The sequence below is a fragment of the Synchiropus splendidus genome, chromosome 8, assembly GCF_027744825.2.
Source record: "Synchiropus splendidus isolate RoL2022-P1 chromosome 8, RoL_Sspl_1.0, whole genome shotgun sequence".
NCBI classification, from domain to species: domain Eukaryota; kingdom Metazoa; phylum Chordata; class Actinopteri; order Syngnathiformes; family Callionymidae; genus Synchiropus; species Synchiropus splendidus.
The window spans coordinates 16,958,237-16,985,267 of NC_071341.1; the positions used below are offsets into that span (position 1 = coordinate 16,958,237).

At 50.3% G+C, this 27,031-nt stretch overlaps 3 protein-coding genes across 3 annotated transcripts; 1 reads left to right on the forward strand and 2 right to left on the reverse strand.

The window, feature by feature from the left end:
• The first annotated feature begins 3,643 nt into the window (after positions 1-3,643).
• On the forward strand, positions 3,644-8,459 carry klc3 (kinesin light chain 3). Its single transcript, XM_053872679.1, has 14 exons — positions 3,644-4,562; positions 4,985-5,204; positions 5,270-5,335; positions 5,395-5,559; positions 5,624-5,699; positions 5,862-6,007; positions 6,076-6,158; positions 6,213-6,300; positions 6,486-6,587; positions 6,708-6,881; positions 7,026-7,125; positions 7,188-7,353; positions 7,417-7,483; positions 7,548-8,459. Exons 2-14 carry the CDS (start codon positions 4,995-4,997, stop codon positions 7,629-7,631), a joined length of 1,527 nt encoding a protein of 508 aa, XP_053728654.1. The 5' UTR covers positions 3,644-4,562; positions 4,985-4,994; the 3' UTR covers positions 7,632-8,459.
• A 23-nt stretch (positions 8,460-8,482) lies between these two features.
• ercc2 (excision repair cross-complementation group 2) lies at positions 8,483-13,883 on the reverse strand. Its single transcript, XM_053872670.1, has 23 exons — positions 13,755-13,883; positions 13,510-13,609; positions 13,201-13,278; positions 13,061-13,123; positions 12,773-12,886; positions 12,584-12,700; positions 12,354-12,470; positions 12,167-12,290; positions 12,007-12,103; positions 11,804-11,937; positions 11,576-11,744; positions 10,963-11,081; positions 10,816-10,885; positions 10,678-10,747; positions 10,510-10,611; positions 10,374-10,437; positions 10,189-10,310; positions 10,024-10,116; positions 9,869-9,941; positions 9,730-9,800; positions 9,440-9,583; positions 9,222-9,365; positions 8,483-8,759 (listed from the first exon to the last, which is right to left on the reverse strand). Exons 1-23 carry the CDS (start codon positions 13,757-13,759, stop codon positions 8,667-8,669), a joined length of 2,283 nt encoding a protein of 760 aa, XP_053728645.1. The 5' UTR covers positions 13,760-13,883; the 3' UTR covers positions 8,483-8,666.
• A 1,912-nt stretch (positions 13,884-15,795) lies between these two features.
• Positions 15,796-24,317, reverse strand: zgc:154093 (uncharacterized protein LOC777623 homolog). The gene is made up of 2 exons (XM_053872681.1): positions 24,246-24,317; positions 15,796-18,106 (listed from the first exon to the last, which is right to left on the reverse strand). Exon 2 carries the CDS (start codon positions 17,792-17,794, stop codon positions 16,919-16,921), a length of 876 nt encoding a protein of 291 aa, XP_053728656.1. The 5' UTR covers positions 17,795-18,106; positions 24,246-24,317; the 3' UTR covers positions 15,796-16,918.
• Positions 24,318-27,031: the final 2,714 nt, after the last annotated feature.

Genomic DNA, 27,031 nt, shown 5'->3' on the forward strand with positions numbered 1-27,031 from the left:
GAGGACTGGCGTTAGGTGACCTCGCCAGTCACGCAGAGCAAGGACACAGAACAGGAGGCCCCACATGTATTTCATTTCAATATAACACCAAACAGTTGTGAAGGCAATTGCTGTTGAAAACCAACGTTGCTTGTTGGAGAGGTGACTCCCCCAGGACATGTCACACCCCCTGCCCCCTGTACACTGGATCATGAGCTCAGTGTGTGACTCTGACGTGGAGGTTAGTCCAGGGAGAGACCACCTGCGCTCACACGCACAGGGAAATGTTGAGTTGGTCTTGATGGAGTTCAGATTGATCTCCAGCCCATCTGCCACACACTTGCACAGACACCCGACTGGCAGGTACAGACGTGCTCAGGTTGAGAGTCAAGAGGGACGGAGCATCATGTGACACGGACGCAGCGCCTGATGTAATTCTGCCGGGGGAATCGTTCGTTTCGCTGATGAATGTTCTCAGGTCCAGTTCTGTGAGATCCAGAAACTTCTGCTGGGCTCCAGTGTCACTGTGCTGACCTTCATGTCTGCACACACACACGTGTTTGTATCTCTATCTTATTCAGGACCTCTCATCACCATAACCCTTTTCCCAGCCTCTCCCCCTAAACCTAACCATCCTAAACACATGGCTAACCTGAACCCAGTTACATGCCCTCATCCCCAAATTGAAGCTTGGATTTGTTGCGTCCAGCCAAATGGCCATAAGGTCCTCACAAGGCAGTGTTTTGTCAAGAATTGGTCCCCACAAGGTAGGATAAGCAAGTACACAAACTCGGCTAAACTTCATTTTCATTTTAAAGCTGAGGAACTCGGCTGCGGTCAGATGGTTCCAAACGTGCAGAAGAACTGTCGAGCCAGACTGGAGGCTCCTCCAACCCGAGGCCCAACTTGGGAATAGAACTTGCAACCTCCTGTGCCATGGCGTGAGGAGTTTCCTCTAGATCCTGCAGTTGTCTGCTGTGGTGGCACTGATCCAGGTCCAACTTTAGAGTGTCACTGTATCCACAGCTATTCACACAGACACACACACAGACCTATAACACACCCAAACCACGGAGCAACCCGACAGCTGGTGCAGCAACAGCCACCAAGGACAGTTATATAACCAGGAACACGGTGTGACCATGTATCTACAACTGAAGACCGTTCCTCAGTCAGGTGTTCGTGACGTGTCACATGATGAAGTCACATGATGGTGAAAATGTTTCCCACTAGCCAGCATGAGCAATCAGAGCTTATCTGACCCGGAGGTGCTGATCCTCATCCCAAACTCGGATCCTCCGAAAATAGGATCAGGAATGATTTTGATGGAACGAGGTTCAGTCGGTTTGCGTGCCTCATCCGGAGCGACACGTTCACACGTTCACACCTGGAGGCTGCCAGAGCTACCGCAGCTCTCGGCCAATCACACAAGCACGTTCCAGATATTTCTGTGGCCTCGTACTGAGATGGTCTCCTTCTTTACTAACAAGTGCTAATCTGAATAAAGCAGCCGGTGAGTTGCTTTAAATCAGCCAACTTGAGTTCTCACTTCAGTCCGAGGGTTAGGGGCATCAGCGTGAACTTTGGTGACCTCCAGAGGTCTGGAGGCCGTACTGGACTTGGGCTCCGAGGAATGGTGCTGAAGTTTGTCCCTAAAACGACAGTCGCGCACCTCAGTAAGAGGAGTCGCCCCAGTCTTAAGAGTGGATGCCTGAAGTGAAGAGCGAACAAGCGTGTCTCTCACTGAGGGCCCCTGAGGGACCCCGACACCTCTCCTGGTATTCCTTACATGTGACTGATCTGGGCCAGGACCGGAACAGCAGAACTCATGTCGAGCCTCCCCCCAGACCTCTGAGGGTAGAACCAGAGGGGAGTCAAAGCCGGGTCCAGTCGGGCTGCGCAGCACGTCATGCAGCGGTTCTGATTTAATCAGCGTTATATAACCAGCAGTCCAGTTGACTCGCTGCTGTTCGGGTTCAGACCTGACACCCGAGCTGGTGTCGCCAGGAGGAGGCGATCGAGGAGGGAGGGATGTGGGGGGGACTATCTTTAGTGCGGCCTCCTCCTTGAATTGCATTGACTCAGCTGTTCTCCTGCGTCCCTTCATTCATGCATTCATCTGTTCACCCTCCTCAAGGAAACACAACAATCTTCGCATCACAAATGTACCCAGTCAGCAGCAGTGCGCTTTTATTCGTCACAGACATCAGAGTGTTTGGGTGTGTCTATTGTGTGGCACAGTCTCCTCCAACAAATGTGCTGCCATTTCTACCGCACACACACTGACCTTCCTGAATTTCGGCCCATTTTTTAACGGTAAAAACTCAAATTATGTTGAATGAAGCAATTGAAAATTTGTGACTGAAAGTGGAAATCGTGAGTTTTACAACTCAAAGTTCTAAAATAAGAGGGAGTTTGTGGGAGGTTTTTCGAAGCTAAGTGGTCAAATGTTTTTTTCTGTTTTGTTTTTACAAAGCACGATTTATGGCGCTTGAGATTATGAGACGATGAGAAGTGTCGGAGGAAACCTGGGCAATGAAACGTCTAAACTTGTCTGCGACACTTGCAAAGTTCTGCCCTCATTTTTGCCGCTCTGATTTTGGAAAACATGCTTGACACAAGGACACAAACACGGTTTCTATTTTCTCCTCAGGGGCCAGAGGTCAGGGGAAGCATGACCTCTGGTCTTGGAGGGGTTTAGTCGACGTGGTCGCGGACTTGTGGCGCCTGGGCGTGTGTGTGTGCATCCAGGTTGCTTCTGCAGAGGAACAGCTGGCGTTGACCCTGCAAGGGTGTGCGGCTGAGACTCGGACCAGAGCCTCGTCTGAAGACTCTGTTCTGGTGCACCATGTCAGGTGTGGAGATCAGCACCTCCAAGTCTGATGGCAGTTTGAAGTGTCGCTAATTGTTTTGCCTCATGATGTCACCGCCAGACTCGAGTGCAGACTCGTCAAATTTGTGAAAACTGATGGAGTTTGTCCCAAAGATTTATTTTTAGAGAGAATTGATCAGGAATCTCAGCAGCAGCTCCCCAGAGAGCCGCGACCTTATATGGAAGTGCTACCATGCTACCTGACATCTGAGACGTCCATCGACCTGCTCACATAACCGCGGCGCACACACACACTCGGGTCATGACATAAATATCACATGACCACTCAAACAGAAAATCATTTGATACATTCTGCAGCTAGCATTGGCATGATGTCATTTTAAAGTTGTTCGCGTCTGAGTTGGCGGGTTTACTCGGGGTACCCCACTCTCACAGACTGCTGACCTACATTTCCTGCAGCACTGTCTGTTTCTGGCAAAAAAAAAAAAGTCATGCACGCCTCATCCAAAAAAAATAAACACATGCGTGTCACTTCCAGGGCTCCGTAGTTTGATGTTTAAAGAGGATGAATCTAGTCATCAAACGCTGAGAGAAAATTCAGGCTGCAGTTGAGAAGGAAATGTGGATCAGTGAGAGATACTGAGACTGTCACTGGGACGACCCACTCAGAAGTCTGTCAGAGGTTTGGCAGCAAAGTTAGGGGGGACTGTTGGTTTGTGGACCTGTTGGAGATGCTGATGGTGTGACTGGAGCAGGGGTGGGGCCACTCGAGTGTTGGGCGGGACCCTCGAGCCAAAGAACAGAAAAGAGTCGTACATTAATACTTTTCATTTTATTGGAAACTATTATATCATTCACACATCAGGATGGGATCATGCTTTGATTTTTCTGCGCACAAGTGTGTGAGTGTCTCCTCCTCGACCTCCCCCTCCTGACCTCTGCGAAACAGTCTGGACTCTTAAAGAGTCCACTAACTCTGAACCCTAATTCAGCCAAGTGCTCCTCCACTAATCTGACATTAATAAGATGAGACTGTTGGAGACGCTCAGGAAACCGTGAATGAAATCTCTGAACGTAAACACCAGTGTTACAGACCCACAGTGATGTGCAGTGGAGTGTTTGTACTGAGAGTTGAATGCAGTTTAACGCGTTTATTTCCCTGTTTTCAAAAGTAGCAGACATGCAGTCGGTCTGCCGCGGTGGATGCTGGGAAACAAGATCAGGTAAGCTGCTCAGTGACGTAGACCGCATGCAACACACCCAAGGAAGACACAGTTCGCTTTCAGAATAAAAGCTATATTTAATTATCGTAACATTCAGAGCACTACGATTCATTTAATTACAGCCTTTTAAATAGTTGGTATTTGAATTATTGTATGTGTTAGTAATGACAAACTAATATATGGTCTTCCATTTGGCGTAAATGATGATAAAAGGTTTGTTGGTTTTCACATAAGGAGCTGTAAATAAGATGACGGCGAGATCGCGATCGGGACTTTATTTTGAAAGCCGAACACGGAAGCCGTGGCTGGCCGTTGTTTGCTTGTTGCTAACCGTGATGATGAGCAGGTGGATCCGTCACCGCCGCAACTTTCTTCTTCTCACTCTTTTACGGCTCAGAAAGTCTTAGAAACCGCTGTCGGAGGAAATGTTCCGCGTCTCCTGAAGACGCCAGCTGTCGCAGCGAGAGTAGCGGCCGCGTTAGCAGCGACATTAGCTCCCAGACGACAACAGACGGCGGACTTAGCAGGTGAGCGGCTAAAAATAAGTGGATGCGGAGCGGGTTTGTTGACATCGCGTCGCCGCCCCCACCTGAGACTCTTTCCTCTCCTCCGAGGCTCATTTCCTCCAAGTCCTTCAAGACTTTTTAGTTGCTCTGATGAATCACAAGCTAGTGGATATTGCGTTTTGTGTTTTAATGCGCTGAAGTGTCGTCGGTGTGGCGAGGGCTGCAGCGACACCTACAGGAAGAGGCCACTGTTATTATGGTTACAGGGCATGTGATGATCTACTCTGACGAGTCCAGAACCTTCACAATTGTCAGCCAAATTATTCAAGTGGAAACTCCACCCTGTGTGTGTGTGTGTGTCAACCTGTCAGTCATCCGCCGCCAGATCAGAAATCTCTAGGACGGTTTCTCTTCTTGTTAGTTTTCAAGTGTTGTGTTGGAAGTGTTGCAGCGATGCTGTCGGCCGAGGAGATCCTGTGCAGCACCCAGCAGGTGATCGCCGGACTGGAGGCGCTGAAGGGTGAGAACCACAGCCTGCTGGAGAGCCTGCAGGGGGCGGCCCAGAACCAGCGGGTGGAGGAGTACGGCAGCGTGGAGCAGGAGAAGAGCGGCATCATCCGTGAGTCCCTGGAGAGGATCGAGCTGGGGCTGAGCGAGGCTCAGGTGAGTGGGCCCTCCACACAGTCGAAGGTCGTCTCCCTGACACTCTGCTGGTCCCGTCTCCCCAGGTGATGATGGCGCTGTCGGCTCATCTGGGCTCACTGGAGGCCGAGAAACAAAAGCTGCGCGCTCAGGTGAGTGGTCAGGTCTGAGGTCTGGAGTTTCCGTCTGTGATCCTCCTCCTCGCCTGCAGGTGCGCCGCCTCTGTCAGGAGAACCAGTGGCTGCGGGACGAGCTAGCCGGGTCTCAGCAGCGGCTCCAGGACCGGGAGCAGGACGTGGTGACCCTGGAGGAGCAGAATCGCCACCTTCAGTTCATGTCCTCCATCCGGAAATACGACCAGGAGGAGGCGCCGGTGGTGCGTCCACATCAACTTGTTGGTTGGGAGCGTCGACTCAACACCTAAATCTTTTTCTTTTCAGGACGAGAAGAACACGTCTGCAGCTAAGGAGTCACTGGACGACCTGTTTCCCACCGAAGACGAGGAGCAGTCGCAGAGTGAGTGGAGCCCGGTCCTTCACGTCGCACCACCAGTGAAGGGTCTGATGTGACATCACCGGAATATAAGTTTAAATGGCCATTCTAATCCAGCTACTGATGGTGACCACTGGAGGTGTGGTCCTCTCCTGCTCCACCTCATTCATGTGTTCACCTCCTCAGTGTCGCAGCATCACCACAGCAGCGCAGCGGCTGCAGCTCAACAAGGCGGCTATGAGATCCCGGCTCGCCTGCGGACGCTGCACAACCTGGTCATCCAGTACGCATCCCAAGGTCGCTACGAGGTCGCGGTGCCGCTCTGCAAGCAGGTCAGACTCCAGCCACTCCTCCCCACCCCCGAGCCTGGGTCAAATGGTCAGCCCTGTGTTCCCCGCAGGCTCTGGAAGATCTGGAGAAGTCCTCCGGCCACACCCACCCGGACGTGGCCACCATGCTGAACATCCTGGCGCTGGTGTACAGGTGAGGTGGAAGTGGAACCCACAGAGAGCCTCCGGTCACCCATCTCCTCCACAGGGACCAGAACAAATACAAAGAAGCTGCAAACCTGCTGAACGACGCGCTGGCCATCCGGGAGAAGACGCTGGGGAAGGACCATCCTGCTGTGAGTCCTCACCATGGCCACGTTGGTGTTCTCAGATGCAAAATCATGGAGACTCAGCTGGTCCTTCTCAGAAGCCTTAAAACAGCTGACACGGCTTGTTGTGTGAAAAACTTGTCCAGCTGGTTTGTTGGACTGAAGTGTCTCATGAAACCTGCTTTCTGTTTCTCTCTTGTGCGTGTTTGCAGGTGGCCGCGACGCTCAACAATCTGGCGGTGCTTTATGGAAAAAGAGGGAAGTACAAGGAAGCAGAGCCGCTCTGTAAGAGAGCTCTGGAGATCAGAGAGAAGGTGAGATGCCCAGAGTCTTCCTCATCATCTATCCCACTGACTTGTAGATGATCTCAGGTGTTCATGTCTGGTGAAACTCTTCTTCTGTCAGCCTGTGACCTCTGCTGCCCCCTGCTGCAGGTGCTGGGCACAGACCACCCGGACGTGGCCAAGCAGCTGAACAATCTGGCACTGCTGTGTCAGAACCAGGGGAAGTACCAGGAGGTGGAGCTCTACTACGAGAGGGCACTGCACATCTACCAGAACAAGCTCGGACCCGACGACGCCAACGTGGCCAAGACCAAGAACAACCTGGTGAGCCCGACTGCACCGCTCCTCATCCTCGCACGTCTCCTTCTGATCCACGGGCTCGGAGCCACACGTCCTCCGCTCAGTCTTCATCTTCACCCATTCATCTGCCTTCATTCTTCGACATACCGTCCCTCACTGTCTCTCCAGGCCTCTTGTTACCTCAAGCAGGGAAAGTACCGGCAGGCTGAGTCTCTGTACAAAGAGATCCTGACACGAGCTCATGAGAAGGAGTTCGGCTCTGTTGAAGGTGAGCGGTGGTTGCTCAGCCTGGGTGGTCAGGTCCATGTTCACATTGCCGCTGTTACTCAGGCGAAGGCCGGCCCAGCTGGCCCGCCGCACCGGAGGGAAGCTGCTCTCAGGACGGGTTGAAGCGCAGCGGCTCCTTCACCAAACTGAGAGAGTCCATCCGCAGGAGCAGCGAGAAGCTGGTGCGCAAACTGAGGGGCACGGAGGAGAGCTCTCCACGGAGCGCCGGGTAAGTGCTCATGCGGAGCCGTGGTCCAGTGCCGCGAGTGTCCTGACGTCTGTCTGTCTGCAGGATGAAGCGAGCCAACTCGCTGAACATGTTGAACGTGGGAGGAAGAGACGCTCAGGATGGAGCTCAGGTGAGACGCACCTGGACTGGCCGGTTCAGTGCTGACATCACTGACCCTGCCTTCTGTCTTCCAGCCGGGTCGTCTGTCGGACGTCCGGGGGCTAAGCTCCAGCACGCAGAGTCTGACCCGGCGGGGGTCTCTGGGTGGGACCAGCTAACAGACACACCGTTCCAAAAACCACTACACGTAGCTTGACTGTTACAAACGTGTCTCTAGCTACGACGACGTGCTGCCTGGCGGCTTCAAACGTCGTTCTCTTCCTGCTCACTTGAATTCTTAATCATTCCAGGTGGTTTTAGCAAACTAACTCGAGAGTTGCGTGCGACAATCACTCGACTTTTAGACCTTCATTCCTTTTAAAACTTTTACAACGAGAGCAATGCTTTTAAAGTGAAGCTCTGAAGCTCAGTTCATGTTACTCAAGCATCAAATGTGCCTGAAGCTGCAGAACTGCGACTCACCAGCAGGAGTGAAAGTGTCTGAGCTCCCGACCACACTAGGTTCCTCTGGCCTGAAAGCTTGTTGTGGCTGCAGCTGAGATGACGGAGAACAGAAGTGGAGTCCCCTTCACTGACAGGAACCTTTCCTTCTGTTATAAAGTGAATTATTTAATGAGTTTTCTGACTTGTGATGAAGCTGTCAAGACTCTGCTGTGTGTCAGGTGACACTATTCAGCCTGAACATCAGGACCACTTGAACTGAGATCTCGGTCCAGAGCAACGGTTCTGTGGACCCTGAACAGGACCTGAGAAGTTGGGATGAAGTATGGTAAGGGTGGTCGTAATGTTCTGGCTGACCGTACACTGGAGAGACTTCGTCATAATGGACACGGACATTAAGAAAAGCAAAAACCCACTAAATATTTTTGTATGTTCATCCTGGATGACCTTCAGGACCCGTCTGGGAGACCAAAAAAGGTGTCGGACCAGGTCTCTGTGGCTCAGAGTGTTAGAAGTTTCTGACAATAAAGTCATGTTGAAAAAACAAACAAGTGACTGCAGTTATTTAAAAACTCTTTATAAACAAGTCTTCGCAACCACCGGTGTGTTTGTCCACATGATTTATGTGCAGCAGTCTTACGTTCCGGGTGTGGAATGCAACTGACAGACCCAAGAGTCTGACCCACAATGCGGTTCTGACCCCTCAGCCGCTCGTGAAGAACAGCCCCACGTTCTGACTGACAGAGGTACCTTCAGTTCTGCTGGGCGATCTGACTGATCTTCTTCAGCATCTCTTCCGACTCCAGCTGCTCCAGAGTCAGCAGAGACAACCCCAGCTGGTCCTCCTGCAGACAGCAGCCCAGAGGTCAAAGGTCATCAGCAGATTTAGAGTCAGTTCTACCACTCCTGGAGTTGTGAGCTCAAGCCAACATCTGCTTGTCGCTCATTCTGAGGATGTTCTCCGCCTTATGAGTCACATGACAGTACACTTCCTGGTCTCTAAACAAGGGGCAGCCATCACTCGGCAGCAGCGTCAACTGTCATCAGTTTCTATGGCACAGTGGGCTCCTTCAGCGCCACCTAGTTGGTGCAGCAGGCTGTGATCACAGTAGACTATGGCACCCTGCTTTATTCTCTGTCAAAAACTCTAACACTAGATATTATTTTCCTTGGGCAAAGATTTGATAATGGTCATGACCATTGCTCAATGGAGCGATACCCGCATCAGGAGGCTCATTCTTCAGTCCGACTTGAAGCTATAAACCCGTCTGCCTGGGTTGGTGCTGCTGGGGTCACGCGGGTCGTACCTGTCTGAAAGGCTGGGCCATCTGGCGCAGGAAGTGCTTGGACAGCTGCACCGTCTCGTCCACCGTCAGGTTCAGACTGCCGTCGTTGATGTGCTCCTGGATCCAGCGGGGGAGTTTCCCGCGCTTGTCTGCTCGAGCGTAGCGCTGCGGAGAGAGTCGAGGTCAGCTGGGACTCGACAGCAGCTTCAACGTTCCGGCGGGTCAGACGGAGAAGACACCTTGTCAGCGAACACCATGAGTCCATAGTCCGTCTTCCCCCGGATGGCCCGGCCCACGCACTGAGCCGCGTGTCTCATGGCGTCGAAAGTGAGGAAGTCGTTCTCCCGGATCTGGAACTGATCGCGCAGGTACTCCAGCCGAGCCTGGGTGGAGCACCACTTCATGACCCAGGTTCACACAGAATAACACTTGCAACACAGGCAGCGCCGCTCAGTGGCTCATGCTCCGACTGACTGCACTTCCTGTCCAGACCCAAGAGTCACTCCAGCGAGCGAGCCCTCCTCCTCACCTTCAGGATGCGACTCTGTGTGTACACGTATGGAACTCCAAACATGATGACGGCGCGGCCGAAATGATGAGCTGTAAAAGAACCACACCATCACTCATGACGTGAAGCTTCACTGGATCTTCTGCAGGAGACACTTTACCAAAGTCGATCCCCTCTGACACCTTCCCTCGAGCCACGGACAGCAGGATGGCGCCGCGGCCATTCTCACACGCCTGAGGAGAACCAACAGACGTGAGTGTACAGATACTGGATCAGTATAAACATAGGCGCTGAGAGTCAGAAGGAACTGCTGACCTCCTGGTACTTCTCCAGAGCTATACTGGTGTCTGTGGCATCCGGAGACTCGATGAAGATCAACTTGTTCCGCTCGATGTTTTCTAGGATTCCCTGCACAAGCAGCAGCAGATTTAGCAGGACGTTGTGACAAGTCTGGTGCGACCCGAGGAAGCCTTCACCGACCTGCTCGTACCAGGCGGCCACGATGTTCTCCATGTAGACGTAGCTGGTGAAGAACGCCACGATGCCGTCAGGAACCACCGCCGACATCTCCAGCAGCAGATTTCCATAGTTACGGATCACAGCTGGAGAAGGAAGCCGCACAGATGAGCTCTGCGCCGTTGATGCTGCTTGTCACTCTGACTCACCAAAATCTTCTCTGGTCTCGAATTTGGAGCTCAAAGCCACCTGGTCATTCCCCCGTCCCACGATCTAGGAAACGAAGAAGACGGTCTGAAGAAGGTCTTGTGAGCAGGTGAGGCATTGGGAACATGTCATACACACCAGAGGACAGAGACAGGATCGGGCCAGCGTCATGGTGAAAGACGCCATAGTGACGGGTCGGAAGTCCAGGATTCTGGGGTAGATGTCCAGGGGAGACAGAGTCTGCAGGCCAAAATTGAAGATGTCCAGGTGAGTGAAACCAAATCAGAGTTGGTGTCAGTGAGTTACCCCTGAGGTGATGATGACCGACTGGAACCGCTGAAAGACGGGCTTGATGGCGATGGAGGGGTCCATGCAGCTGGGGGCAGAACCACAAGGAGAGTTTAGACGCCGCTCAGCCTCAGACCTGTCAGGTCGAGTCCTCACCTGAAGTGCAGGATGGGGTTGGCGATGGTGGGAGTCCGGTCTTCGAACGGCTCGATGATGATGGTGAAACCTTCGGAGAGAGACGGGATCCGTTCAGAACAAACCCAGTGAAGCTTTTGCAGCCTCCTCACAGAACCACCGGGTCACCTTGGCTGTAGGTGCTGACCAGTGTGGCGAAGTTAGCGATGAGCGTGATGGCGGAGAAGTCGGCGATGTCTGCGATCTCCAGAGTTCGTAACAGCGACTGAAGCCTCTCAGCACAAAACCTGGGCAGGACACGGAATGGATCTCACCAACACCAGCCTTCCGACAAACCATCATGCTTCCCCTGCGTTACTCTCAGTTCTACTGTGAGGTCGGTAAACCAACAGTGAAGTTCAGGATTCCTGGTCTCTACTGAACACACACTCATAGAACTAGAGTTACATCCAGGTGACAGGTTATCGCGACGTCATGAACAGCATATTTTTCAACAAGTCAGTATGACAGGGCATCTGCAAAACATGAAAAAATGGACGCCAGAGTCTCGAACGTAGCTTGGCCACCAGATGCCGCCATATAGCAGCATAATCTGGGAGAATCGGGTATGCATTTTTTCATGTTTTGTAGAAGCCCAGACGCCCTCCTGAATTTATCCACTCCACAGTTCCTGTCTGTCTACAGTGTACGGTTTTGTCACACTTTTCCTCAAAAACATTTGAAGTAAGGCGACATGCATCATGAGGCAAGGGACTGAGGTGAGACGGCGATGACAGCAGACCTGAGCGGCTTCCTGTCGATGCAGACCTTGTCGAATATATCTTTGAGGAACTGCGGCGAGCTCTCCTGCACCACGTGCTGCACCCTCAGGCGAGACTTCAGGTACTCCAGGAACCTCCGCAGGAAACCAACAAAGTGCTCAGCTGTTCGGATAGTTCCGGGAACGGCCTCTGGGGGGTGTACACACTCAGGTCAACACCATGATACCACAGCGCGGTGGTGTTCCCACCTTGGAGGATTTCATCCGGAAGCACTGGGTTGGCGAGGTAGACATCCGTCTCTCTGGCGACGTTCGCCTCCTTCAGCCCCTCCACCAGCCGCCGATACTCCTCCCTCAGTTTAGCCGCGTCCGTTTCCTTGATCCTCAAGACATGGTCAACGCCGTCACTCCTCAGACATCTACACCCCAGTTGAAGCATCTGAAGTCCTTACTTGTGAATGGTGTTCTGCAGTGTGTCCACGTTGTTCTGACATCGGTCCAGGGTCCGCCGGGTGATGTTCACGCTCATGGAGTCGATGCACACGTTGTCTGTGGATGGATCACCGTCATGAAACCCGTGTGGCGATCACAAAGGGACACACAAGCACACACCGATGTTGTGCGCCTCATCGAACACCACCACTGATTTCTTGGCCAGTTCCTTGGACACCAGGTCAGCGATCTTCGGGTCCAGCAGGTAGTGGTAGCTGTACACCACGATGTTGGCGTGAAGGATCTACAGAGGGAGGGAACACTCGGAACACAGTGCCTTTCTATGGTCACACGTGTGAGCACGTACAGCGTAACGGGCCAGGTAGTAGGGACACCAGCCTTTCCTCCGGCCAAAGTCCTTCAGGTCGTCGAGGTTGTAGATACCAGGAGGAAGTGGAACCTGCCGACCGACTGCATCGAACTCCTGAAGCCACAGATGAGACATGTCACCTGCGACCTTGAGGACAAGCCGCCAGGAGCGACTGGCGCGAGGAGAAGCGGCTGTTTCTTGATAACAGTCAGAGCAGGCGGGGTTACCTCAAAGAAGCGACACGATGGCAGGTTTGGGTCGTGGTGGCGCTGAACACGGATGTACGACGCAGTTAGACTGTGGCATTTGCCATCAACCTCCTTGCCAAAGCGGAGCGCGCTCACCTGTGTGAACAGAGGGTTTCCCTGTTTCTAACACTGAAGTGCAGTGAACGTGTATGGAGGATGCGTGGTTACCTCGGGGTGAATGCACAGGTTCTTCCTGGACGACAGCGCTAAGGCCAGGAAGTTGTTGGCGTCTCCGGTTTCTTTGGAATAAAAGTCCATCAGCTTCCGCAGCTCCTCCACCACCTCCACGCAACAAAGAGGGATTCAACTTTTGAAACATGGTAGTCTTTACTTCAACAGGACAACAAAAGACGACATGAACAAGCCCAGAACAATTCAAGTCATAACATCGACTCATCTCAAAACCCATCGGTGTTGCAATACAAATTGAAAAGAAGAGACAGCAAAGCGAGCAACCTTCTCGATTTCAGGCACCGTTCTGGAACAGTAGATGAGTTTGGTGACTTCCAGTGGAAAAGCCTGGGTGACAGAGAAACACACCGGTGACCACCTGCATGGAGCAGCCACTGTCTCACACACAGCAGGGCCAGACTCACTCGCTGGTAGGCCACAATGAGAGACAGCAGGGAGATGGTCTTCCCAGTCCCTGAAGGCATCTCCAGAACTCCATGACCCTGAAATCAGGACGAGGTTAAACAGCCAGCAACAGGAAGCGTTTTCATTAACGTTGCTGAAACTATAGGATGCAGAGGAGAAACTGTGAGATGGTCAGCAACCAAAACGGTTTGCTTCTGTGCATGAAGTGTATGTTAAATGACAGGGATGCATCAGCCAGTTCCAAGTTTGAACACGCATTTAAAACACGCGCTACTGTTTACTTGAAGATGAGAGCAGAAAGTTCCAACCTTGGCGTCCAGCGTCCGCTTCAGTTCCAGCATGTAAGAATACTGCTCGGGATAAATGTAGTTGTATGGGAAGTGGACCAAGAGGCCGTCAATATTCAGCCTGCGAGCGGAGCACAATAACGCCATGAAGCCATGAAGACTGACAAGTGAACATCTCACACCAACCATCACATGAACCGCGAGCACGTGCGCTAGAATCCGCTCCATCCCGCGATCATTCGAGTATCAAATGAAATAAAACTTACTTCATTGTGAACGATTAGTGGGTTCCTCTGCTTAGTCACAATCAGATCGCTTCAATGTCTGTTTATTAACTTCGTTCATGACAAACACAACCAGACGCCATCACTTCCTTCTTCGTGAGTCTTGAAAACCCACAGCGCCCTCTATCGCATCAACCGTGGAACTGATGGGAAGCTGAACGCTGTTAAGTGAACTCAAGTAAGACATGTGGTACTTGCTAGATTTGAAGAACTAGAATAGAATTTATTGCCATGGTCAGTGGGGGTTCCACCAACTAGGAAAGTGATTTGAAATAAAGTGCTGTGAATAAATAAAATAAAATAACAAAGGCTGATCGCAAATTTAACAGTCTGACGGCCGAGGGGAAGAAGCTGTTCCTGTGACGGGAGGTTCTGGTCTGGATGGACCGTAGCCTCCTGCCAGAGGGAAGAGGAACAAACAGTCCATGTCCAGGATGAGAAGGGTCGGCTCTGATCCGACCTGCACGTCTCTGGGTCCTGGAGACATACAGGTCCTGAAGAGGTGGCAGGCTGCAACCGATCACCTTCTCAGCAAAACGTACGATGCGCTGCAGTCTGCTCTTGTCCCTGGAGGTGGCGCTGTTGTGCCAGACGGTGATAGAGGAGGTGAGGATGGACTGGATGATGGCCGTGTAGAACTCGGCAGTCGTAGTTTCCGTAGCTGCCTCAGAAAGAACATTCTCTGCTGGGCCTTCCTGATGAGGGACCAGATGGTTGACCTCGGTGATGGTGGTTCCCAGGAAGCAGAAGGAGTCTACAATGGAAATGGGTGAACCAGCCAACATGAGAGGGGATGGAGAAACTGTGACTCTCCTGAAGTCTATAACCATCTCCACTGTCTTCTGGGCATTGAGCTCCAGGTTGTTGTGGCTGCACCAGGACACCAGCCGCTCCACCTCCCTCCTGTAAGCCGACTCATCTCCATCAGAGATGAGCCCGATGATGGTGACGTCATCCGTAAACTTGATCAGCTTTACGGACTGGTGGCTGGAGGTGCAGCAGTTAGTGTACAGAGAGAAGAGCCATGGAGAGAGAACACAGCCCTGAGGAGACCCGATGTTGCGGGTCCGAGTGTCGGAGACAGTCGTCCCCTCCTGTCGCTCGGGCTTTTGGCTTGTTGGTCCCTCACACTACTCCTACTATATATAATGTGGCCCCTTAAACTAAATGCCCACACCAGCTTTAAATGATTGAGGAACTGGGGTATTTCACGCGATACATCATTTAGTGCGACTCTGTCTTGCGATAGCAACTACTTTCCACCAGGAGGCAGTAAACGCAAGCTGTTGAACTGTTCTGATGCGTTACATGGGAAGTATGGAAAACTTCCTTAGTGCGTGCTTTTGTTTTCCTTAAGAGCACGGGACCATGCAAAGGGGAAAGCAAATGCACTTATTACTTTCTTTATACTTTCATGTTACATTGGCCATTAAGGGCATGGATAGAGATGGTTTTGGCAAAGTTGCATCCAGACATTTAATAGTATCTAACTGTGGAACACAAGTCAACTGGAAAGAATAAAAAAGACCTCTGGAATAAAAAGAAAGAGACTAAAATGTAGAGACTTCAACTCCAATAAAACAGCTTGAGTTCCCACTTGACTAAAACGTTGCGTGTTGACCAAAACGTGACTAACAGAAATGACCTGAATGACTTAATTTCATCGAGACTGAGAATTTGAAACTATAACTAAGAGTAAAAACAATAATAATGAACACTACTAATGACTCACTCATATGCCTAAAGTGATCAGTATATGAAATAATGATTCTTCTTCTTCGGTGAATATAAATGAGTTAAGCACTTTTTAAAAAGGCAAATGATGCAGTGAGTCTGTGAAGAGTCGCACAACATACAGTGTCTGAGGAACAGCCCCGGGATCTGACTGGTGGAGAAGCTCAGCTGAAGCTTTCACCACCTGAAGAAGACCCGCCGGCGGTTCTGCTGCCATCACCACCTCACTCCCAAAACTGAAATGGAAAAAGTCGCTGAAAGAACTGTCAGAGAGAGATGATGTGTCTGTGAAGGTTTTTATTGAAACATTTACGAGCCAGACAGGGATGATCTGGAGAGAGGCTGAGTGCACCTCACAGAGCCGTGATTTTGAATCACCTAACTCACACAAATGAACACAATATTCATGTTGGCGTAAACAAAGAATCAAAAGTAGATGATAGAAAATATATTTTACTTCTTTAATACAACTGAACTTAGTGTAGCAGTAATGATTTGCTGTAGCAAATATATTAAAAGTGTTATGGAAGCTATTTCCTCTGTACATTTCTCCTCCCAGGAAACTTCATCCACACTCAGCTGTCGCCACAAATGACCTTCAAATTCAACAGAAACAAAACTCAGTCACAGCCCGTGCAGGTGCGCGTGGACGTGCCGTCGCCATGGAAACCTAAACCCACCTCTTCTCACCTTCAGTCTTTCATTATCTCCAAACAACAGCACCCAGTGGAATCCCCCAACGTGACGTCTGTGGCAGCTTCACAGGGAGCTCCGTGTCACTTTAACCCAAGTCCACTTTAATTATCACATTTCTGAATCATCATATTGTCAAGCCTGGCCCCTGCTGGTCGAAAACCTCCTGTATTTTAAACTGACTGACAAAAGAATATTTAGCTCAAATGAAATCTTGAAGGTTGTTTTGATTTGGGGCAATAACTTGTCTCCAAACTGTGGTTGATTCTAGAGACCGGCTCAGGAACTGGACGAACCAGCCTTAAGTCAGCAGCCGAGCGACTCCAAGAGGTGAGAAGCTGCTGGACAGTATATATGTTGAATATTTCATCACAATCAAAGGTGTCAAATAACAAAGCATGGAACCATATAAAGACCTCCAGCTGCGGCTTCCTACGATGTGCTGAGCTCTAGTGTTCCCGAGCTCAACAATCGTCATCGTCTCTCTGAGGAATCACGAGTCAGTAGGAAATCCAAACTCAAAGTTCACTTGTGAGAACGTCGTCTTGCATCCAGTTAGTCTCTTAGTTTGTTGTTTCAGACTCCCTAGTTCTCCACAAAGTTCTGAGATGGGTGATGCAGAGTCTCAGTTCCTCGCTCGATTCCAGCATGTCACCTCAAGCAGGTCGTGGTGTTCTAGAGACTGTCTCTAACAGGGGGACCTCCACAGGAAGTTTGGTTCACAGCTCACAGCGGTTGTCCACCTTCTTGTAGCGGTCCATGATGCTGAGCACGTCCTCCAGAATGGACGGTCCCAGGTCCAGGTTCAGCCCCGCCATAGAGTCCGAGCGGGACACGCTGGAGGGGGCTGTGAGGAGAAAGGGGGCACAGGGGGAGTCACAGCGCTCACTCCTCAGGTCCTCGTTGCTGAGGCCGGCATCTGAATCCAGGCTGAGGCCCGGGTGAACATCCAGAGGGCCGCAGGTCTCAGAGAGCGAGTCCTCCGAGGACACTTCGGAGAAGGAGCCCGACGACGGGACTAGCCTGCCGACGGCTGGGGAGAGGGAGATGTCGCGGCAGGGCTCAGACGCCAGGCGACCCACGACACCATTCTCGCACAACGACAGGGTGGGGTGCTGCTGGTGGTCCACGTGGCCGTTGACCTGAGCTTTGTGGCTCACCTCCGCCCCCTGGGGGTGCCTTTTCTGAGCTGCCAGACGGGCTGGTGAGGGGTTGTCCAGGTGCAGGCGGGGGGGCTTGGGCGGGGCCTGCTCGTGGGCGATGAACACCGGCAGTGACATGGTGGTCTTGTTCCGGTAGTGGAAGCCGTTGGAGTTGTTTTGGGGAGAGTAGCCGCCGGCAGGTCCCTCTACACTGAGCGAGCGCCCATGTCCGTTCTGTACCCGAGCCAAGGAGGGCAGCATGTCCATCTTCCCCTGCAGGAAGCCCACGTCCCCAAACATGTCACCCTCTCCTTCAGGACCCACGTGAGCACTGTGTCGCACGTCACCCAGGGGGGGGCTGATCATGTCACCTGAGAGGATGTCCCGCAGCTTCAGCTTCTTTCCCTTTTTGGGGGTCGTGGTTTTCAGATAAATGGGGGTCTTTGCCGGCATTTCCAGGAAGAAAACTCCAGAATCCAACACCACCTTCGCCGGGAAAAACTTTCGCTGACTCTCTTCCTTGAAGCTGCTCTGATGATCCAGTCTCCTCGGGGAGAATGTAGGTCGCTCTGAGAAGAGTCTCACCCTGACATGTGACTCCGTGGGGAGGGGGGGCCAGGAGGAAGGGTTGACCTCAGATCAGATCCCTCTTTCCATATCCAAGCAAAACAGCCGGATCCCGCCACGGGAGGCAGCAGGGAATGAAGAAAATGATCTCTGGCGGGCTGGTTGTCGGAGGAAACGTCGGGAATGTGACATCAAAATCTGGGGAGAGACCAGAGAGAGGAGTCAGAGAGGAGGAGGAGGGGGCTCTATGCAGTGAACCAGAGCACAGAAAACACGTCAAGAATCCAACTAAGAGCTCTGACTGCCCCAAATTACAAGAAATTAGTGCGACTGTTGTCTGTTGTGAGTCTGTGATCAGTCCTGTGTGTGTCACAAATTCCTCGCTCAACAACAGACTAGAGTATTATGGGATGTGGTCTGGTGGCCCCTCAAGTATCAGAGCTCACACGGACATGAAAGAAGACAACAAAACATGAAGTCAGAAAAGCACCCGCTCATGTCATTACGACCACCTGAGCCAACTACTGAGACTGCTGCACGGAACTAAACTTCAGTGACTCCAGAACAAAATGAAAAGTGCCGTAAGAAGCACGTGACAAAAAAGAGCAGACCTGTAGTGTCTGACTCAGTCTTATGCAACAGGAGAGGTGCTGTGAAAGACAGACCAGAGTCGGCCTTCCACAAGGTTCCAGCTCAGAGAGATGTTTTGATGAAGAAACAGTTACATAATGGTGAGAGCAATGTGAAGTGCGTTTGTTGTTAGAGTCAGAGCAGGCCGGAGGGAGGCAATGACTCCGGAGAAGACTCACAGTGGTGGTTCAGGGGGAACAAACAACAACGTAAGCTGTGACGTTGTCCTTGTGACTTCACTTCATGAAGCCTGAGACAAGGCACCGGATGTTCCACACGACGAAACCAAGAAAACAATCCGACCACAAGAGAGTGTGTGTGCCTGCGAGCATGTGACTTGGTCCACAGTGAGAAGATGAAAATAACTTGTGGAATCATCACTTCTTTACGCTGCCTTTTGATTTCCCACAACGCTGTGGGACGCTGTGAAGCCAGACGTCTACCACGAGACCACTTGTGTCCTTGAGCAGAGACAACAGACTCTCTGTTTCACTGGCTACAGCTCACCGCACCCTTCTGTTGAACCTAAAACTAGTTTAGTTTTCTCATCTTCTGATGTAATAACAAACCATGTGTTTCCAAACGATCGAGAGGAGTTGTTCAGGACACGCCAGCTGCTTCAAACAAAGCTGACACTCGTCCAGCTCAGCAGTGAAGAATCTTCAACATCTGGTCCAGCATCCCAGACTGACCCCCGGACCTCCGGACGGAGTCTCTCCGGGTCAGATTTCATCTGTCTGCTGGGTCACCTGGCACTCGTCAACCGTTCCTGCTTCAACCGGTCGCTCAGATCAATGACCCGAGTGCCGACCATCAACTCACTTCACCGATCACTGAGTGACTTGAAAAACGGGATTTAAAAAAACAATGTTTCCAAAGACGAGCTTCGTGGAGGGAGAATAACCGCTCCGTGTGATCAAACCACTGAAGCATCTGAAGCCCTTGTGTGAACGTTCACACCGACCTCCTATCAGGACGAGAGATAGACACGAGACGGAGCTTCAGAGCTTCCGGGTCGGCACTGAAGCCTTGATGGTGATGTTGGGATTAAAGACCCATGAAACACCCTTGCTGTGACTGGTCAAAAACCTAGTCACATGATGATAAGAGCAGCTTCCTCTTTTATTTTAGTGGCTTCTTTCAGCAGCATCTCTGGAGAAGTGGCCTCATCTCCAGAACGTCTTGATATAATGCGTGGTATTGACCGGTGTCATTGACCTGCTACATTTTTTTTGCCCACTCATATAATTTCCTGTTTTTGTTGCAAGGACAACTTTTTTCGACTCACAACTTTCGACCAACCTCATTTCAAGGTCAAAAGTAAACAGAAAAAAAACATCCTGTCAACAACTGCGTTTACAGCCTAACAACACCGCTAATGCAGGTCCAAGTCACTTGCTGGAGTGTCATGAGTAGATAAGCCATTGACCTATATACACAGATATATATCATCCACAGTGTTAGTATGAACAGCAGTAGTGTAAGTAGTAGCATCAAATGCCCAGAGCAAAGCTCAAAGTGACATCAGCAGACGAGGATATGAGTGTGTCTGCTATTGTGTCGAGTGATCCGCAACAGAGTTATGTTCCTGGAAAAATCCCACAGGCCTTCTTTGTGAGACCATCAGCTGTCACGGAAGCTCCTGACATTTTACCTAAAAGTCGTATTTCATTTCTTGCTCATGCTGCTGCTTGTGAGGCTCAACAGCGCCATTCTTCTCGGGCGATAGCGGGCGCCTCAGGGACATTCTCACACCCACATATGAGACCCGGGAACTGACCCCGGCAGGGAAACCAAGACCTGAAGCCTGATCGGTCACGCAGGGAATTTTTATTGGACTCAAAAGTATTTTGTGATCAACAGACATACACCCTCAATAACCAGATGGCTGACAGACAGAGCAGCACGTGGAACCGCAGAGAGGGAGGATCGAAAGCTGCAAGACTGACAGTGATGGCGTCGGTCGGGGCCAGTAGGAGTCTCCACGTCAGCTCACGTTGACGTAAGGGAAACTTCACTACGGAGGGCTAATGGCCGTTAGCTAAGCTTGGAGTGGAGATTAGAAGCCTGGACCAGAGAGAAGAGCATGATGATCCGAAGACATGAAGCTGAACATCCGAGAGGCTTATCAAGGACAAGGTGGGACAGAGAGAGAAGGTCATTATACTGACCCAGCTGAGGGTCTTCAGCCATGGCGGTGAGACTCCAGGAGGAGCGGAAGTCAAGGTTTTCACGGCAACATGGCAGGCTGGAACCAGCACCATCATTGATCCAACTGGGATCACAGTCGACAGAAAGCAACAAGTGGCAATGAGAAAGTTCAACCCCAAGTTCTGACACCTTCAAGAAGGCAAAGAGTCTAAAATCCTCTATGGGTATGTTTTCTCCCAGGACAACGACCCACCGCTGCAGAATATTCACCAGGTCACCACGGACAACCTGAAAACCACAGCTAGAAAGGCGTCCTGGCTCCTCAAGAATCAGGCGCACAGAGGAGACCTACAAGTCTCCTCAGGAGCTCCTCGTAAATTATTAAAAGCTGCAGAATGACACGTCACGTTGAGGTTCAAGCCCTCGCAGCTCAGCTAATCTCCACTCTTTTATGACTCCAGATTTTATCACACGGGTGACACAAAGTTCAGGACGGAAGGGGAACAACAAAAGTGCAGCAGAGTAAGATGCCAGTGGCTGTCGCTCTCTGGGGCACACAGTTCCTCAGGTCAGATTCCTGGTTGGACATGACTTATCTGGGCGTCTTGTTCAAACAGAGAGCGAAGGTGGATCTCCACTCTCAGCAGCTTTGAAGCTCCAGAACTTAACAGCACAGTCTTAAACAAGATGGCGACAAAAATAGCAGCAGTTGTTGGATCAGATCTGCGAGCGTTAAGAACATTAACACACATTATTAATAGACGCAGCTGTTTGTTTTATGCAACAGTTTTAGCTTCACTCTGAAGTCAGATTACGTCCTTGTTTCATTAACAACTCCCTTAATCTGTTGACACCTGAGCAGCCAGGCACCTCGGTGATCCGCGGAACCTATTTTTGTCAGGTCCTGCAGGAGGCTTCCACTTCGTGCAACTCAGTTCTGCTCAAATCGAACTTGCTGCTAGCTTCTTGATGTCAGTTGTCGGGACTTTTCAGTCCCGGGTTGGAATTTCAGAGAACGTTCTCCTCCAGGGAGGAACAGATCAAATGTGTGTGGGGGGCCAGGGGGCATGCAGCGGACAGAACAGAGGATACTGAAGACGGGGATGGAAGCACATTCATCTTCATCAAAGGGGGTCAGAGGTGAGAGGGACCTTTCCCGACTCAGGACTATCAGTGACAAAATATCACCGACAGGCAATAAGAAGTAGACAAACAAGCAGAAGGATCTGCTCCTCCACCTCCTCATGGAGGGATCAGGGAGGTGGTCCCAGTTGGGTCTGCCCCAGGCCTCCTCCCAAATCAACATGCCAGGATTTCAGTCCCTCCCTGATGACTGAAGTCGATGGGAAACTCATCATCTACTGCTTCTCTTCAATCCACCACTAGATGTCGCACAACTCTCTCAGAACATCTGCATCAACATTGAAGATGTTTATTCAAATCACCTAGTTTCTATGACTTCAGACTTGATTTTGTAATCCCTGTAATCGGGAAGGTTGGCTCAGAGAAGTGAGCCGAGGAGGTGAATCATCTCTCGTGAGGAGGTTCTGACACTTGCAATGGGAAACAGCTCTTCGTGAAACACATGTGATTAATGCCAGGAACAAGCAGAGGAACCCACACTGCTCCACACCTGACAGATAAGAGGGAGCCAGGAGTGTGTGTGTGTGTGAGAGTGTGTGAGAGAGAGTGTGTGTTATGCAACTGTGAGATCATCTGTGTCCTCTCACTGTTCCACCGATGGCAGCAGTGGAACATATCTTCCCGGTTCTGGTTGTGATTCAGTTGAAGCCCATCAAGTCAGCAGGGAAGTTATTCAACTCTCTATTTATCCCAAAGTAAACAATTATGAAAGACAGAGCTGAGATCGGTAATAAAACTTCAACAAAGTTTCTCAGCAGTTTCTTTCTAACTCAAGTTATATAACCGCCTGAAAAAAACAGAACTTCGGAAACGCTCCAAGCTTCTGATCGACGCACGCGTGTTCGACTGCTGAGATAACGCTGACACTTCCGCGGAAATCAAGTCAGACACTGAAGTCCGTGATTGGTGATTTCTGAGGCCGGGGAAGGGTCGAAGACACGCCCCCTGACGGTTAGCATGAACCATCACCGATCGAGACTTTGTTTTCACCAGCTCTGTCTCACCAAAATCAAAAGCTGTTCCACACAAAATACATGGTTGTTACAGAGTCGATAAGTCGAGCAACACGGTGCAGGTATTGGATCATATACATGATGACTAGGGTGTAGCAACACTATCTACTGCGCTACTGTGTTTTGGCAGGGAGCTCGCGATACGTATCCCGATACAGCAGTGCTGACTCGATGCATTGCCATGTATTGTGATACTCTACGTTCATCAATATATTGTGATACTCTAGAACCATCATTTATTTTAAGGGGGAAAATCAGATAAAGCTATAACAAATGTATTGTTATTGCTTCACTGATCCATGTGCTAATAGAATATCCAAGCATCTGTGAACTAAATATTGATTTGAACAACTTTAAATATCAAGACAATATCACACAATCAAGTATCACAATATTTGAACGTACCGATATTTTCTAACACCCTTACTAGTTACTCACACTTGTACTGCGTTACGGACACATACAGTTTCCCTGAGAGGGCCGCTGAAATTGGACTGTCGCTCGCAAAGTAGCCTGCGAGTAAACATTCTGACTCAAGATTCTCACACAAAGTTTTTGTATATTGCCGTAACATATAAAGAATGATTTATCTTATACATTTACTTTATGCTTCAAACAAGAAGCCATGATCAGTTACAGCTAAATATCCAGCGCAAGTCGATGTGTCGTCGTTCAGGTCACACTTTCAAGCACGAGTGGAATGTGGCGCAATGCCGTCTCCTGTCTCAAACCTGAGGCTCGGGAGCTGAAGACCTCCGTCCAAGCCGCCAAGTGTGGCCCCCAAGATCTTGAAATACTATTCAATTCTGGATTGACCACAAATGGTAGACGCCAGCGATGAATCCGCAAACACCAATTCAAATGGAAATAACTTCAATAAATGACAACAGGATGAACACAACGTTTTTAGAAGTAGTAAACATCATGCTGCTCTGAGGAAGTTTCAGCCGCTTGTGTGACCCAGTTTGCACCTGCTCCAGGTGTTCATCTCCACCTCACCCAAATCAAGTTAGTGTGACGGCACCTAAACTCCAGTCAAACTCATGTGTACACTAGTCACTCACGGTTCCAACTCTGAGTGAGCTCAAGTCTGGTGAACACCATGAACGCACCACCTCAGTCTGCCGCTGTAATCTGCTTAGTTAGGTGACTTCTTGATGTTGACGGGGGGAACGAGCAGGAAATAGCGCCTTTAAAACTTTCTAACACGGGCACAACATAAAAAAAAAATAATGTTATTCATGAATGCTAGTGAGGACGATTTATTTTTTAAAAGCTTTCAGGCTATTTAGAGAAAGAGTCAGTAGTTTCAGCAATTTTACGACTAAAAAAACAAGGAAAATAAAATAAATCAAACAAAATACTCGCGACAAAACACGGTTAGAGGCTTGGATTCGTACCTTGGTTCCTTCATCCTCCTGAAGAGGCGAGCGTGTCTCCTCCAGTAATCCTCCGGTTGCCGCGGGACTCTCGCCCTTTCTAACGCCTGCAGACACCGTCGCGGGTCTCAATCCCAAGTGAGACTTCTCATGCGCCGACAGCCAACTGCATCCGCTTTGGATTTCAAAGTAATGCGTCACACAACGACTGCCCTTCAGCTAAAACAGCCTTTGTGTCCCTTTTAAAGTCTGCAAACGCGCGTGTGGCTACTTAAAAGTGCTCCGATGTAAACTGGACTGATTTCTTCGTCCAACTCAAGAAAGCGAATGGCCCAGTCGCTTTTATTATGACAGAGTCAAATCACTTTCTTTTGTTTCTTCGTCAGCGCCAGCCTGACTAGACTGAATCTCGTTGAAGCGCTTTTCACATGTTAACGGTGTCATCACGGCAGATGAGAGGATTAGTGACGGAGCTGTGAACAGTCATTGATCGACTTCATCATCAAACAAACGTTTGTTGATCAACTCCTGAGATGCTTCGAGGTGAAAGGTCAACGACCCAGAATAATACCCGGATGCGGTGGAGACGTCCCACACGAGGACAGAGCCTCCACCCAAACTCGCTCTGAGCTTGTTTGTTCCCAGACACACTTTCTCCGGAGGGCGCTGGTTCTGTTCCCCAGGTGCTTCTCAGGAACATATTCTGTAATGTTGATGTCGTGAACATCCAGATTGTTATTGAAAATACACCTGAACTGGCGCACGGTTGAGGACACTCTGTGTGTTTTTCACTTTATAGATTTATTTGACAGAGAGGTGATGTAACAGACCGGAGAGCATTGATCTGTTTCAGCCGTTAACTCCAGTGACTTCACATTTTTGAGATAAGATAAGATCAAACTTTATTGATCCTCTCAAGGGAAATTCAGTCACTGGTCAGTTAAAGAGTGTCAGAGGAGTTGTAGAGCCTCGGCTGTGGGTCACTCACTTGTGACTCAAAATCCGACTCCTTCACTTTCACTTGGACTGATCAGAGACTCTGGTGACTGGTATCTGAAGTCTGCCGGATTGTCAGAACCAGAGGAGTTCTGGCCCGGCCCGGTCTGTCTCACAGCTGCGATGACATCAGCGCTGCACATATCAGGACTAATCAGAGCCGCATGAGGAGCCCAGAGAGGATCAATCAGCCCTCCTCAAGGCCTCTTGGTCCACAGACCCCCTCGCAGCCCGCCCCCCACCGCTGGCGCGCACACACCAGTTCTGGTCTCACTGGTCAAAAAAATGGACAATAACACCCTTTTTTTAGCGAACCAGGAAGTGGGGAGGAAGTGCAGGAAAAGGAAGTCCACATGAGCTCCGGTTATGTAACGGGAACAGAACCTTGGACTGCAGTCATGTTGTCACATTCATGTCGAATCATGAGGCTCATCTTTCCTTGGCATCAGAATTAGTTCAGGGTTTAAGGAATATTTGATTCCTAGAGATGTTCCTCAGCAAGAGTGTGATCCTCCCCTGATCTTCCGTCAGAAGCGTCCTCCTCAAACACTACAGTTCTTCAGAGCCGCACCAGGTCCAGCCTCGCATGAGGAGAGGTGGTGATGCAGCAGTCAGTGACCTCATCCCGGGAATTCTGGGAATCTGTGAGGAAACGACCTCCATGTGTTTCCACTTAGGCTGCTGGAGTTGAAGTGAACTAAGCTGAAGAAGGAGAAGATGAAGAGAGATGGAGATGAGGATGGAGGAAAAGAAGAAGGGATGAGATAAGCAAGGGGGTGGGAAATGAGGAAGGAAGCAGGTTAGGAAGTTGAATTTGATCAAGGTGGAAAGGAGATGAGGAAGGTAGGGAGGAGTCGACGAAGGATGAAGATGAGTAGGAAGGAGATGACCAGTAAGAGGAAATGAGGATTACTAGGAATGATAAGGAGAGATGGAAGGAAGGAGACAAATAGGAATGAGGAAGGAGAGTAAGGCCATAACTGAAGGAGGCATGGAGGGAAGAGTGTAATGAAGAAAGTGAATGAAAAAGGAAATACATGAGGAAGGAGACAAGGAAGCAAGGTAGAGGAAGGAGAACAGGAAGAATGAGAGGTGAAAGGATGGAGATGAGGAAGACCAGGGATGATGGAAACAACGCGGTGAGGAAAAGCTGGTTATGGGGTTCGGTGGAGATTGTTGAATGAGATGATTGAGGGAAGTGGACAAGATGGAAAAGGAGGGAAGACATGATGAATAAAAATGGAGTCTGACTCATACCTTTTTTTAAACTTTATTCTCAGACTCATCGTTCACATGAGAGCAGAACGCTCTTCCACTCTCCAACAGGATGAAGATCAGGCTGCAGCTCAGCCTTGTCTCCAAGCCTCACAGAAAGTGTTTGGGTCACTGCCAGCCGGGTTTAAATCTGTCCCGTGGTTTTCTCCACAACAGGAAGTTGGGATGTTGATGTTGGACTCTGTGGGAACGACAGAGGAACCGCTGCGACATGTTTGCTGACGTCATCTGAAATGGCTCCCTCAAGAAACTCGGACTGAACACCAACACCGCAGGGAGGAGCTGAGGGGGGACAGAAGAACGTGAGGGAGGAACATCACCAGACTGGAGGGGAACCATGTCTGCTCACTAGCGCGCAGCTCAGGACGAAGATCCTCACAACCGTGTCGGAGAGCAGCTCCTCTCCTCCATGAAGAGTCATCCATTCATCTTGTTTTCTCATCCTTTATTCCCACACATGGCCACGGGAACATTCGCACTTGTGCCTCACAAAGAGAGCAGACTTGTCCTGGAACTGAACGTCCCTCACAGGGAGC

Excerpts from the sequence above, each read along its gene's own strand:
- zgc:154093 (XM_053872681.1), bottom strand. The coding sequence starts at position 17,794 with ATGCCGGCAAAGACCCCCATTTATCTGAAAACCACGACCCCCAAAAAG.
- ercc2 (XM_053872670.1), bottom strand. Across the intron at positions 12,291-12,353 it reads ACTACCTGGCCCGTTACGCT|ATCCTTCACGCCAACATCGT; the intron begins GTACGTGCTCAC and ends CTCCCTCTGTAG. Across the intron at positions 10,886-10,962 it reads GGTCAGCACCTACAGCCAAG|GTTTCACCATCATCATCGAG; the intron begins GTGACCCGGTGG and ends CTCTCTCCGAAG.
- klc3 (XM_053872679.1), top strand. The coding sequence starts at position 4,995 with ATGCTGTCGGCCGAGGAGATCCTGTGCAGCACCCAGCAGGTGATCGCC. Across the intron at positions 7,126-7,187 it reads GGAGTTCGGCTCTGTTGAAG|GCGAAGGCCGGCCCAGCTGG; the intron begins GTGAGCGGTGGT and ends GCTGTTACTCAG. Across the intron at positions 7,354-7,416 it reads AGCTCTCCACGGAGCGCCGG|GATGAAGCGAGCCAACTCGC; the intron begins GTAAGTGCTCAT and ends GTCTGTCTGCAG.